At 29.1% G+C, this 15,321-nt stretch overlaps 1 protein-coding gene across 1 annotated transcript in view; it reads left to right on the plus strand.

The window, feature by feature from the left end:
- The window catches only part of LOC129961655 (neural cell adhesion molecule 2-like), a 229,545-nt gene that overhangs the window by 185,579 nt on the left and 28,645 nt on the right, over positions 1–15,321 (plus strand). Inside the window, exon 8 of the mRNA XM_056075181.1 lies at positions 8,753–8,844. Coding sequence (XP_055931156.1) covers positions 8,753–8,844 — 92 coding nt within the window. The remainder of the gene's footprint in view (positions 1–8,752; positions 8,845–15,321) is intronic.

Genomic DNA, 15,321 nt, shown 5'->3' on the forward strand with positions numbered 1-15,321 from the left:
GAATATTAATTATTGATTGCATATATTTAATAATATTCAAATCAAATGCGTGATGTAGCATTCTTTTGATGCTCTACTTTGGATCTTGGACAAAAATTTTGGAAACGCTCAAATTGGCATGATGTTTTTAATTCTAACTACATTCGACCAGGCTTCTCGTGTTTTTCTTTCATAACTTTCGAAATTATTAATAAAGCACATACACACAAGAGTGTTTTCTTATATCTTTAAATTATAAACAATAAATTCTGTTATTTGATCAATTCTTTAAATAACCTACTTTGTCTCGGTTAGTCAAAAAAAAAAAAAAAAAAGATATAAGTATTATTCTCAGATTTTGCTTAAGGATATAAAAGAAGATTATTTTTCAATAATGCAAATTTTATTTCTCTTAGTTTCTCACAAATTAATTTTTAAATATATTTTATATATCTCCTTTTATTGTGACACGAGTAAAATTCTGCTAATTTTCATTCTCCGCCAGTTTTATTATTATTATTATTATTATTATTATTCACCAGTTTCAATTTTCTTTGCATTATTTGAAAATTAATGTTTCGAGCTTCTGTTGATTCGGGTTTTTTTCATAGATTGAATCTACCTTTTCTTTACGTCTGATACATTCATTTCTTTAATTGCAATTCCTCTGTCGTAAAATAATCTCCTATTGAATAAATTATTTTTATGTCCTAAAATTAGCATAAGTATGTTTATTTATTCTAATTTAAATTAGAATTATTAATTACAAAGCCAAAATAATTATTATCTCTAAATCCCGTATTTTAGAGAGTTATTCTGTCGGAAACCTCTTTCAGAAAAAAATATAAAAGCATAAATCAATGATGTCAGGATTAGTTCCCTTCCTAATCCCAGATGGCAGAGCATCTCCGTTGTCTTAAAGTTATGTAGAAAAGATTTCTTGTTTTGCTTAGCACTCATGAAAAGTAGACGTTCATGTGAGTGTGAGCGAAGAGTAGCTCCCGAGGAAAAGTAGATCAAATTTCTTTTATCAATTGCGCAGAAATCCAGCGAGTTACTTGTGAAATTATTTGTTTATGAAGAAAATAATTTTTATTGTCTTTAAGAAATATTCGTAACCGTGACATGGAATTGTTCATCGAAAATTGTATAAAAATAAGGTGTGGCTCGATATGAATAAATGGATGACTAGTGAAGAAAACTTCCTGATTTTCTTACGTAGAATCTTCTAGTTTTGCAAACAGGATCACATGGTATGTGCTCGCGAACAGTGCAGAAATACTCTGTTAGGGAAATGCCCTCTATATTCGGCACATAAATTTCATGAACACAAATCATTAAATGCATTTTCGTTCTATTTTTCCTTCAAAATTTAGTTCAAATACAGATACATTTTCTACCTCACCCTCTTCAGCACAATAACATTCCACGCTTTCATTTACTTACCGTATACACTTACTTCTTCATTATTAACAGAAGAGAATGAACAAATAAATAATTCTTATTTCAAAGCTAGTTTTGGTATATAATTCACAACTTTTTAAATATCATTTATTATTAATTTTGCTTAGTAAACACATCACTTTTAGCAAATTTAATGTTGTATAATTTTAAAAACTTTCATTCTCTAAAAGAGCAGTTTGTAAATATAACATAGCAAGTAATAAAATGAAGTCAGAAATTTTAAAATGCTAATTGAATCCGTTTCATTTTTATTCATTTGATTTTATGAACAACTTTGAATTCGAAATGTCAAACAAATGTAGATTCTTTAGCTCTAAATTCAATTAATCTGTCGTTGCTGAAACAGAAAATATTTTTTCCCAAGTTTCATGAAATTGCTGATAATAGCTTCTAATCCAAATAGGCTCGTAAAGAATCGATATTTTATTCTTTTACAAATCCATAACATTAAGATTGATTAATGGAATGTTACAGATTTAAAATGGTCTCAAATAACAAGGAATGTAAACAGCTGCCTCAACGTGTGTGAAATATTTTTCGTTGATTCAAAAGATTATTCTTTTGTTTTTTCGCACTCTTGTTAAAGAATTTTAAAACAATCACACGTATAACTAATCAAAATTTTGCTATATTCTTTTCTTTAGAAAAGTTCACACTAATTTCACTCGGGTAATTCTACTTTTAATGAAATCAATAAATGCAAAGCTAACGTGATATAGCCGCTTTCGTTTCAGTACAAACAAATTTCCTGCTCTTCTAATTTTAAAATTTTTATATATTTTGATTTCCTCGAGAGATATATCGCGAGATATTTTCTACGTTCTAATAAAAATAAGTTCTTAAATTCTGTAATTTAATATTTTTAAGAAAAAATACTACGTTGGTTGGACACCAGAAATCCTTTTTACAAGCAGTTCTTTTAAATTTTAATCATATTGTGAATTTTGAAAATAATGTTTACATTATCAAGCTATGAAAATGTAAGCATTATTTTACATTAATAAGATGTAATATCTGTTTCCAATGTCCATGGTTATACTGATAGAGCAAATAAATATTAAGGAAATGTTTTGAATATAAGACAATCAATATAGACACTAGAAGATATATTGAAATCTATTTGCCAGTAGATATAGTGGAGAAAATAATAATGTGAAAAGTATAAAAATTTGATTCAGTTTGATAGTTTTTATTAAAATTATCTAACTTTTCATTAATCTGTATTATAATTTCAAATAGTCTAGAATAGGAATGAAATCATCATCTTCATTTATTCCGTGAAGTTAAATTAATGAAATAATAGTCTTTATTTAACGTAACTTCAAGATATCCATTGTTTAACTCATGATATATTTCAGAATGATACAACACTTATTCTTCTCTTTTAGAAAAACATATAATCAAAGAATTTTTAATAAAAAGAAAACTTAGTATTCAAATACTCGAAATTCAACATGGAAATATCTCGTAGTAATACTGTTATAATAATACATGCAAAGTTAATAACATATTTCTCTTATTCTTCCACTACAGAGATGCCTTTTTAATTTTAGCAAAGAAAATACTCGCACGCTGTCTATATAAATTTCAATAAATTTCATAAAATTAAAATAAACAAAAAATTGTATATTTTCAAATTAATGTATCTCTCATGGGTATGTTTCATGACGCAGGTATCAGAATATTTTGTAAGTTTTCCTTCTAAATGCGAAAATGGGCCGTTTAATTTTATTTTGATAGAAGGTTAATATATTCAAAGTAATTAGTCTCTGTAGATATCAATTTACAAATTCATAAAACATGGCATTTTTTATTATTCTTCAATTCTTACTTTCCTCTTCACACTGTATAAAAACATACAATAATGCTACAAACTAAATTTTGAGAAATTAAAAATATTGGTATTGAACTTAATTTTCAAAATTTAATTGCAAACTTAATAATGACTCTAAAAATCTGAATTTAAAAAATTCATAGCAATTAAAATAAATTATGCTACTTTCACATTTGATTTTTTTTTTTTTTTTTTTTTGTATTTTGAAAAATGATATTATGTGATGATTTCATTCTCAACGAAAAAAAAGAGATTCTATTCACTGAAATATGCTACATTAATTTTTTGCTATTTTCTTACTATAAAAAATTATATAATAATAATTGATGCATCAAAAAAAGAGATACAATGTTTATAAAATAGCATTGTTGCTCTGTTGGTAAAAAGTCACCTTCGAAGTTCAGAGAAATTGAATCCAGAGAATATCCAACTTTTTTGTCGAACAGTTCAGAGTAAATAATACAAAGGAAATACAGAGGGAAATTCAAGAATAAGTGCGCAGTTACTGGTTTCAATTAGGATTCTAAGTGAGACTTTATATTAAGATTTAAGATTAGATTTTTTTGTAAGTAATTTTCATGCTTTGTTCACTTTTCTTAACTTTTTCTAGAATTAAATATATATATATATATATATATATATATATAATTTCTTGAGATTTGTGAAAATTAATCATTTAGATTATTACTAAGCCAATTACACTCATGTCCATAAATTAAGGATAATTCAGAGTCACGTGAAAATCGAACTCTAAAATACATATATCACCCTGTAAAATGAATAGACACATCTTAAAAAATCATATGCAAATTGCAGGAAGTCACCAGATGACACCGATAGTACGTCACAATGACGAGAGTGTAAGAGTGTGATGTATAAGGAATACAGGCAAAGAAGTAAAATTATTCGCAAGCGCTGTATAAACCTTTCAGTGCAATAACCGCATAGTTATGACACAAAGGACACATTTGAATGATTTTTTAGAATTATCGGCCGTCTGGAATGTGGGCGTACCCAGCTGGAAGTATCCGAGGAACTTGGAATCACCAAAGTTTCATCTCCAGGCTTTGGCAACAATACCAAGATGATGGTAATGTCAGTAGACATTACAGCACAGGTCGCCCCCGAGTTACAGTGCCGAATGAGGACCGGTATTTAGCAGTTACTGCCAAAAGAAACAGACGGAGCACAACATCAGACCTCTCTCCTCAGCTCTTTTCTGCCACTAGTATTACAGTTTCAAAGCAGACCGTGTACAAACGCTTAGGACAGATTGGTATACATGTTCAGGTTTGTCAGATGTGTTCCACTTACTGCAACTCACTGTCGCCTGTGGTTAGCATGGAGTAGAGAGAATTCATTGTGGACACCGCAACAGTGGGCTTGTATGATGTTTTCCGACGAATCCAGGTTTAGCTTGCAGTCTGATTATCGCCGGACTTTCATAAGGAGAGCTCCAGGTACCGTTACCACCATGAAAACATCATTCAACGACACCGTTAACGGTGGTGCAGGATTGCTCGTTTGGTGAGGAATTATCCTGAATTCCAGAACTGACCTGCATGTTCAAATAGGAACCATGACAAGCCAAATCTATGACATCATTCTGGAACAACATGAACGTTTTGTTTCGGGGCGCCATGGCCGCAGAATTCATGTTTATGGATAACAATGCCCGTCCTCACCGTGCAAACATCGTAAACGAATGCCTTCGATCGGAGGATATCACTCCTATGGACTGGCCAGCATTATCACCGGACTTGAAACAGTAGAGCATGTATGGGACATGCTTGGCCGAAGAGTTACAGCCTTCAACCACCTCCTACATGTCTACCAGAACTTCGGAGAGTATTCCTTGATGAGTGGTGCAATATTTCGCAAAATCAGATCGATAATTTGATACTCAGCATGCCTAGGCGTTTTATGGACTGTATTGCATCGTCTGGAAGACATACTATGTATTTACCATCATTCCAACCATGTAATATTAGGGTTTTTTTTTTTGTAATTTGCTCCAAGGAGGAAAAAATCACAATTTTTACTAATCATATTAAATATTGAGCATCTTTTTTGATCTTTACATTTTGTTTAATAAATAGGCTTTACAAATAAGTCACATTTGTTTTGCTTCTGACTCTTTCTGTTCCTGAACTTGAATTATCCTTAATTTATGGACATGAGTATATATTATTATTATGCTACCATCAATATGTAATCTTCATCTTTATTTCTCAGTTAAATGTAAATTTTGTATACGTTAAAACTTCATATAGTTTCGTTAATTTGTTAAATTTTATACTTTACAAAATTAATAAAATTTCGCTTCCATAATATATACTACGATAAAAAAAACAGTATGTTTATTTATTTTATGAAACTTAATGAGAATTTTTCTTTTAAAATCTTGTAATTTAGGGAATTATTGCAGACCAAATGTACTAGCAAAGATAAAGATTTATCAGAGCATTGCAGGCACATGAAACCACATAAATTAACATGCGTTTCTTTCTATTCACTCTACATATCTTCTACCCACATGTCACAAACTTGAAATAAAGACATTAGTAAACTGCAATTTTGTAATAACCCTCCTATGCAAAATTCCTCTATGGGAAAGAGTAGACAGTTTCCCTTATGAACAGACTCCTATGTTTACTGCATCAGCGTCCAGATCGCATCTCTTTTGACGGCTTTATTATGTCTGTCAGCGGCGGCCCATTTGTTTTCTCAGCGGCTCGCACCAGGCGGACGAACCCTCAACATAAATCAAATGAGATTTATGAACAATGTGCATTCAAAGACGATGACTTTCTCTCACTTTGAAACGTGGATAACACTGGTGAATGTTAATTATCCACACTTGCCTTAGATGCTCCAATGATCATTCATAAAAGTATTTGGCATCGGATAAGCAATTTGCGGAATTTCATCATACTTGCACACTGTGAAGTTTTGTCCGTATAATTATCCGTATACTAAATAAGTTTCAGAGATATTCTATTGGAGCATTCTGGCCATTTGTAAGTAAGAAATTTATAATTATAAATAATTTTTATGCTATCAAAATTAGAAAATTTTGATTTTTACATAAAAGAACTAAGATCAATATCAGTAGATAAAAAAAAAGTCTTAATCGTGAGGTTAAAAGATGAAAATCAACGAAAAATTTTAAGAAGTTTTCTCAATATAATTTTCAGCACTATTAGTACATCCTGAACAGTTATGTAGGTAATGAATATACCCATCGTTGTAAGTATCGATAATCGTTGTGTATCGATTGCACCTATTGTTCTTTAATTTGCATTTTAGTTTGAAATCTTTAGCGATATGACTGATGGGCGGAGATAGAACCTGGTACTTGTGGTTAGCAGTCCAGTAACATAACCATTATGCAAAAGCAATTGCTCCGCTCGCGTAGCTGTTAACTGGCTTACATGCTATTCACCACAGACTCTCCCTCCAGTGAGTCGGAGGTGAGACGAACGATATGACTGTTGAGTCGTGATGTTTTGAGCTGTTGTCTAATGGGCCTGTACCCAGTTGAGTAGCTCCAAGCGTTATAGTAGCTCCAAGCGTGTGTGGGTGAGTGGTTGTTGATACTGCGTCAAGTGAGTCTGACGACTTTGGTTATGCTGTGTCAAGTGAGTCTTGTGTGGGTAGATGGCGCCACAACAGCTGAACGAAGGTTGAAGGTTCATCGTCCGAGGTCACCAATGTTGCGAATTGTGATGCGAGAGGATAGAACCTGGGAACTTGTGGTTCGCAGTCCATTAATATAACCATGATACAAAAGCATATGCTCGTGCAGCGTAGTTGTTAACTGGCTTATATGCTATTCACCACAAATCTTTCCATAAAAATTTTGGTTTATAAGTTAATAAAAGAATGTTAAAAGATACGAAGTGCAAATTTAAGAAGGAAATTTAATTGTTTGATATATTAATCGATTTTATTTTTAATATTAGTATATTTTACCAGAACAGAAAAATAGTGCATCAGTAAGAATACTAATTTTGAAAACCGCTCACTGTATAAAGATATTTTTAGATCTATTCTAATTAATTTCCTAATTATTTTCTTAAATTAGCCCATTCTAAAATGTTCTCTTATTTCCTGATCCATTTCCCTTTTTTTTTATTTTATTATTTCTAACACTCTTTCTAGGAAACTATTGCATTTTCTTACGCACCGAGCGAAGGGATAAATATGCATAGCACCCACACATACATATCAAACATACCTAAGATTCCCTCAGCTAAGTCTACATATGGCAAAGAAATCCCTATCAGAATCTCATGAATCATTTATTCTCTCTCTTCTTCTCTGGTGTCGCGAAATACACTGGCGCAAAGTGTAAAATAAATTGAAGTCTCCAGTGTAAAATAAATTGAAGTTGGTTCCAAAAGATGGAGTTTAGGACGCCGTGATGCATTTATCATGTATTTATCATATATCTTTTAATCACAACATGTTGTCATGGAACTAGACTCTATTAAGGAAATTGCTCATGAACCGTATAATTTAAAGCTATTAAAAGAAGACAGTTTAATATTACAATTCATGCTTTCGCATATTAAAGCCTGTGTACTTTTAATAGTCTTGCATTATTCTGTTTATGAGCATTTTTCATATCAAAGCCGAATTCCATACCAACATGATGCCAATAAAAAAATCAAAAGTAATATATTTAAATTTACACATTGCCAGTTATGGTAATATATTTCAAATATGAAATTACTCATATAAAAATACTCATACAATTAAATTACTCATTTAAAATATAATATCGAAAAATAATATGTATAATCTTAAATCTTTCTTCCTTAGTTTTCAAGGATGTGGAAAAATCAAGCGATTAGGTGATAAAATATTGTGTGTGTCTCTCTCTCTCTCTCTCTCTCTCTCTCTGTGTGTGTGTGTGTGTGTGTGTGTGTGTGTGTGTGTGTGTGTGTGTGTGTGTGTGTGTGTGTGTGTGTGTGTGTGTGTGTGTGTGTGTGTGTGTGTGTGTGTGTGTGTGTGTATTCTTTGAAGAAACATGCGGGAATTTCTATTACAATTTTTATTCTTCAGGTTTTTAAAAAATAATCTTTTACATTTTATTTTAAACTTCGTTAATTTTTGACGGGAATTTGTCGACATAGCGATTTGAGGCAAAAATCAATATAAATATAATTGCCAAAATTTTTGTATGAAGATTCTTCTTAATTTTAAATTGCTGTAATAATTAGTTATATTTTCGGGAATTACTGTAGAAAAATGCCAAGACTCTCTTATTTACATTATTTATGTGTTAAAAGACCTCTCTCATGTGCACATTCACTCCCTCCAGATCACTCTTTTGTTACAAGTAAGAGTAGATATTCAAATAACAATATTTTTTTCACACTATTATTTTTTCTATCTTATTTATCTGTATTCAGCTGCCGTTCATATAACTTCCGTTTCCTTCCTATTTAACCATTTTCTCGTTTACAGATGCGATTTACCGAAAAAGGACTTGGAAGACAGCCCAGAGAATGGAAGCAATAAGGGACCAGACATCATCCCCCTTTCCATAGATCCAGACGGTAAGATAAAAATAATGATGATACGGAATCACAGCATCGTAATTCTGAAGCTTGATACATTTATAGCGGAGTATCTCTTTTCGTCTGTCTCAATAAATCAAATTACTGTCTTGAATAAGTAATTTTTCATAGGAAGAACAGTTTGATTCAATTTCAGTTTTGAACATCGCTGGTAAATGCATCATTTATAAATGTAAATGCCATACTTTCACCATTTCGCCATTTTTTTAAGAACTTTTGCTTTCTCATAATATGCTTAGGTATGCTAAGTGAATTGAAACTTATACAAGGTTTCGTTTAACTTTTATTTTGTTCATGTTTTTGCATTTTGTTTGTTTTTCTCTGGGGTTGAAAAAAGTTAAAACGTATTTTTAGTGAACTAAGATTTTATTCTTTGTAAGAAAATAAACGTGCGAAATCAAAATTAATTAAATTAATCAATTAAAATTATTATTATTATAATTCATAAATTTAATTTATCAATTAAATTTATAATTATTTTTAATTGGGATCTTTCACAACATACCAAATAGCATCTAAACAAATGTAAATAAATCAACATTAAAATTTAGGTTCTAAGTTTAAATAAATATTTAAAATATTTTGATGAATAAATTAAAAATAGAAATCTTAAAATATGTTTAAATGGTTTTTCTCTCAAAATAATGGTTTTCTCTTTTTTTTTTCTGAATTTGATGTCTTTTATAAATCTGAATTAAAGAAAATTTTATGATCTTAATAATGAGTACCTATGTTATTGAAATAAACCAATCTACATATCCATTTTAAATTTCAACTTAATTTAGAGAGTTAAAATGCAGTTTTAATTAAAAGAAGCACGAATGTTAATGAAAATTCACTATCCATGAAAATAAATTAACAAAATAATTCAGGTTCGCTCATAATGCATTTTTAACTATTACAAATATAATTAGGTAAATAGTAACTATTAGAATCCATTTAAATATTTGTAATGATGGTTTTTGAATTTTTTTTAGTATAATAAATATGAATAAATAAAAAAAAATTGCATTTCAAATGCTTTGTCTAAAACAAAATACCGATAGGTTTTAAAAATACATTAATTATTCAAAGGAATCAATTATAATAAAAGTTTATTTTTAATATGTTAAAAAGTAAGCAAAATTTAATTTTAATAAATAAAATGCATTAATTAAAAGTAATCTGAAATAAATATTATGATATCATAATATTATTTTGGGTTAGCTTATTAGAAAAGAATTTTGAGAAATTAATTACTTCTTGCTTAAAAGTATAATGACATTAATATTAATTTCATTAAAGTGATAAAAAAGATGTTTTCTTTCAAAAATTCGAACATTTTTTCAACATATAAACGTATACAAAGTCTAGTTTCTTTCTTGATGGAATTTTTAAAAGTGATTTAAAGTGATAAGGATGGAATTTTTTTATCAATAACAGATTAGAAACTTCCTCAGAAACTTGAATGGCATGAAATCACCTTTTGTCAATTCAATTATTTTATATTCTCTTTCAATACTTACTATCACTTTTCTACTTTCTTGTGCTAGAATATAAAAGGGAAATAAATATCAATATTATAAAATCAACAAAAAAAATTAAGAAAAATTTCAATATAAGAATATCTTAACACATTTGACGATTAAAAAATTTGAAATTATTGATACAAAATATGTATATTTTCAAATGTTTTTTAAATATTACTAAAAAAATAAAGCGAATTTAAAAAACCTAATGGTCACAGTTACATAAACATTAATTTAGTAAAATTGATGATGAAGTGTTACAATTTAATTAACATGTCAAACAAAGATCAGCAATGACAATCAGGATATATCAACTTTCGTTAACATATTTACTTCTTAGAAAAAAATTTCTTTTGACATTAACTCTTATGATGTCAAATTATGGTTTTCAAAAAGTATCAAACTTTTTTTTACGGTGATTAACTTTTATTAGCAGCTAAATTTTTTTCGTAATCGTTTCAAATCTTCTTTTGCTTAGCATTTTATATCTGGGAAACATATGCTTCTCTCTCACGCAATTTTCACGCGACATATAAGAACAAAAACTAAATTGCTTCACAGCTATAATTAGAAAAAAAATTCAAACTTATTTTTCTTTCGAACACAAAATGCATGTTGTTGTTATTGGAACATGAATATTTAATTCCTTCTTGTTCATTTCGAACCAATGCAAGGGTGTAAAAAAATCAGCTTACATTTTTTTTTTCTTTCTTACTCTTGACGTTTGATGTCGAACATGAAAAATTTCATTTTTCTTTTTTTCCGCTTTGAATTGTTCTTTTCAACAGAGTATCATGAAAAAAAAATATTCTTAATGCGTAAAAATTGACAGCCTTTCCATATTCACCTTTGTTTTTTAAGCGTATAAGCAAAACAAGTAGAGTGTGACAATTAGCAAATGAGACTTCACAGTAAAAAAAAAATACTCTAGAGCTTTCGAATCTTTTTCCCCCTTCAAAAAACATTTTTAATATCTACTCCAAAATCACTGAATCAAAAGGATTAAACAGGAGATTTTTCATGCCATAATTTTGATGAAAGAATCTAAAGCCTTTACTAAAAGGTTTTTTCAAAAAATTGGATCAAGCATTTTTAAACAAAATGGATAAAATATTATCCAGGATAATGCATTTCAAATTGCATACATTAATAGATTGCTCTTTGTAAGAAGTATTCGAGCTCTTTCATTTTCATATAATGGATAACAGTTAAAACGGTCTGTGCATTTTACCCTAGCAATATATATTAAATCTAGCACAGTCTTACATTTTTACGAGTGTGTGTGTGTGTGTGTAATAATATGCATGCTATAATGATATGCTATATTATTAAGAAACAACTTCAAAATTTCGGTTAATTTTTAATTAAAAAGTTGATTAAAAAGTTTTAAAATCTTTTAATAAAAACCTATTGTTCAATAAGTAATTACATGGCAATTTAGGTGGTTCTAAATCCAATGGTTTTCTCTATATTTCTCAGGAGTTTTGAAAAAATTTTTCATCATACCTATTGCATATCGTATCATTTAATTTGCAGAAATCAAACAAGAATAAATATTTTCACATTTAAAAAAAAAAAAAAAAAAAAAAAAAAAAAAAAAAAAAACATTTTTTTTTTTTTTTTCATTTTTCAGAAAAGAAAATCATGTTTCAAATATTTAAATCAAATTTAATTTTTGATCAATAAATCGTAGCAAAAACGGAGTCTTACGATTACCATCTTACTGAGTTCATGAACAGAGAAATGGATAAATGCTGTAGTTCATCTCCAATTCCAAGTACAGGTGACATAATTACTTCCACTCAAATATCTAAAATATTTACCCAAAAAGCATCTGATATAGATAGGATTTCAAAGAAAGTTCTTAGAATTATAATTCCAAAACCCTTTGATTTCTAATGATAATATTTAACCAATATCTCATGTACCACTACTTTCTAAAGTCTTCAAAAAGAATGGAATATATAATTATGCCATTTAAACTCGACGAAGACACAAAGTTCTGTCTTAACACATAAGTCTCAACTTTTAACCCTCTCATTCCTAAGATAATTTTTATGCAAGTTTCTCAGAATACATGAAACGCTCGACTTCCCCTTTCAAAAAACAAGGAAAATTTCCTAGCCCCTTAAAAATCGCAAAGACCGTCCGCGTTTTTATCAGACTGTTATACAAAAGGTGCCTCTGCTTAGCTGATAGCTAGTAAACAAATATACGATAGAAAACCATTTGATTGTTCATAGAAAAGCTCCTTGGCACCGTACCCATCTAGAAGAGCATCTCTTACGAACAAAGTAAGCACCAGTGGTATTCAATCTATCACACTAAACGAAATGGAGAGGAATTTGGCAGTCACTTCTGAGCAACTCCGAAGAGCTTCATAGCTTCTTTGAACGGTTGTTGTGACTTTCTGCATTGATAAGGTTTGTAGATATGATCTTAAAAATTCATTCAGAAGAGAATTTATCATCATTCTGATTGACTAGTTTGATGGAATTATTAATGCAAAAACATATTTCCGAACATGTTGACACAAATCGCCATTATGAAAATAAAAATGCCATTTATCTTGAAAAGTTTTGATTCAAATTTCATCATTCAACCGCGTGTTTGTAGTTTTGAGCATGCGTGTTCCTTGGTGCCCTGATAGTCTTTCATGGTATATGTTATGAAGGGTTGCTTTATACTTATATTCCATTTCCTTGAATGTCTTTTCGGAATTTACACGCAATTTTTGTATAATAAAATATGTCCTGTTACATTACATGCTATATTGTTCGAATAGAAAACAACATCGTTTTCTATTCGAACGTCCATCGTTCCAACTGTTATGATTATTACGTTCATCGTTTCATATTAGTTTTTCTTCAAATAAAGAATTATTTTTTGAAGAAATAAAGTTTTTGTTCAAACAACTAATTAGTTCTATCCTTCGTTTCCACAAAGGATAGATTTCTCGGTTCAGCATTTACTTATCCGTCGTTCTAGCTCAAGAACTCAGCATAATTATATCGCAAAAAAACTGAAAACATTTCTGAATTGATTGAAAAATATTTAATCAAATGGTGTATTTCTATAAACACAATTAAATTCCAAATTATCATCCTCAGAAAAAAATTTCCAAAATTTATCTTCGACAAACTTTTTGTAGAACCTAATATTTCATAGACATAACTTTAGTACATAGATATCATTTCAAATAATACGCATATATCTGTCATATCCAATATATGAAAGATAATTATGAAGTAAAATCAATATGCTTCTGCCTATAATATTCAGATATTCGAATATCCCACTACCGGGTAGAGGGCTTATCTCCAAACAAATCCTCTGACATATCCTGGGGTAAGCATTCCCAATCTGGGGATTCTCCATTCAAGACAACAAGAAGAGACTTCACCTTATCTAAAAGGGAATAATTAATTAACTCTCGGTATTAGAAGACCAGGAACTCTGTCATTTGCTCAGATAATAGAATAGAATTAATCTAAGACTATTATCACTAATCAGTTGATAAGTATTTTTGTTTGTATCCCAAACTATTCCAGTGGCTTAACAATACTGGAAAGTATAGATAATATATTCAAGAACAAAATTATCTTTCCATTCCAAACCAACTTAACTTTTTATTTACCAAATGATTTTAACGCCATTTTTTTTAATTTTCATTTTTTATCAGTAGATCAACTTTGGTACAGAATAATATCAAGCAAGTGGAAGAAGAAGAAAAAAATATTTTAGTTAACTGAAATAGTTTAATTATTTTAATTAATAATTAAATATTTTTAATTTACAACATTGGTTAATATTTACTCCCTGCTTTCGGAAGTACGCTATTATTCGTTTTTTGAATATCGTGAGTAAAAATACTCATATAATGAAGACATCAGAATGATTTAAACTGTGCTTTTAAAATCGCCGCGATGTAAAGTGTTAGTTTTCAAATAAAACAAATTTGACACTTTTTGATAAAAATTTACCTCAGTTTAAATTAAAATTTAATATCAATAATTACAGTTATTTATTATCTCTCTAGAATATTTTATTTATTTATTATTATTACCATTTATTTATTAGTATTATTTTTTTATTATTACCATTTATTAATTTTTTCTTATTATTTGGCTGTCTATCCGTTTTTCTCCTCTGAATCATTCAAGAAATGAACCTTTCTTGTTATTGGCTATCATGCAATATAGAATTCCTATTACTGGAACTCAGCTTCTTCATATAATACTAGTAGCTGGTTCAGGCTGGTTTGGTGACCAGCTGGTTCGTCAGGATCGCTAAAATTTTTGTTTTAAAAATCGCGGAAATCAAATTCTGATATCTATTTTCTTAGAACATATTGTTTTTACTCACTTATTTCACACAGACTCATGCTAAAAAATGAAACATTTCTGGATTTCATTTGTAGGTAAAATCAATTTCTTCAATTTGAACTTTTCATGGCAAAATGGCTCATTTTTTTCCGGGAAGCATTACGTTCTCATACAGAATAAATTTTACATTTATTTTGAGTGAAATATGTTGTTAGAAATTAAGTTTTATATATTTTTAAAAAAATATTTAAAAATTAAAAATAAATTACTTTTAAAATGTTAAATAACACGGAAAAGATAATTTTGTTTAAATTTCAAAATAATGTAAAAATTATTTTTGTGTTATAACATCTTTGGAAGTTATCTCGGAAAAAAAACCAAAATTTAGTTTGATTTTTAATTAACATTCTAATTAAAATGTGAAAACATCTCATCGAATCACTCTTCAAAGTGTATGTGTGTGTGTGTGTGTGTATATATATATATATATATATATAGGGTGTTTCATAAATGATGGGAGTAACTTTAAGGAGTGATAGTACACATCAAGACGAGTAATAGTAAATAGGAAACCAAGTGTCCCAAACGTCTTCCGAAGGAGATAGGCGCCATCAAAGTTTAGG

The sequence above is a fragment of the Argiope bruennichi genome, chromosome 2 (genome assembly GCF_947563725.1).
Source record: "Argiope bruennichi chromosome 2, qqArgBrue1.1, whole genome shotgun sequence".
NCBI lineage: Eukaryota > Metazoa > Arthropoda > Arachnida > Araneae > Araneidae > Argiope > Argiope bruennichi.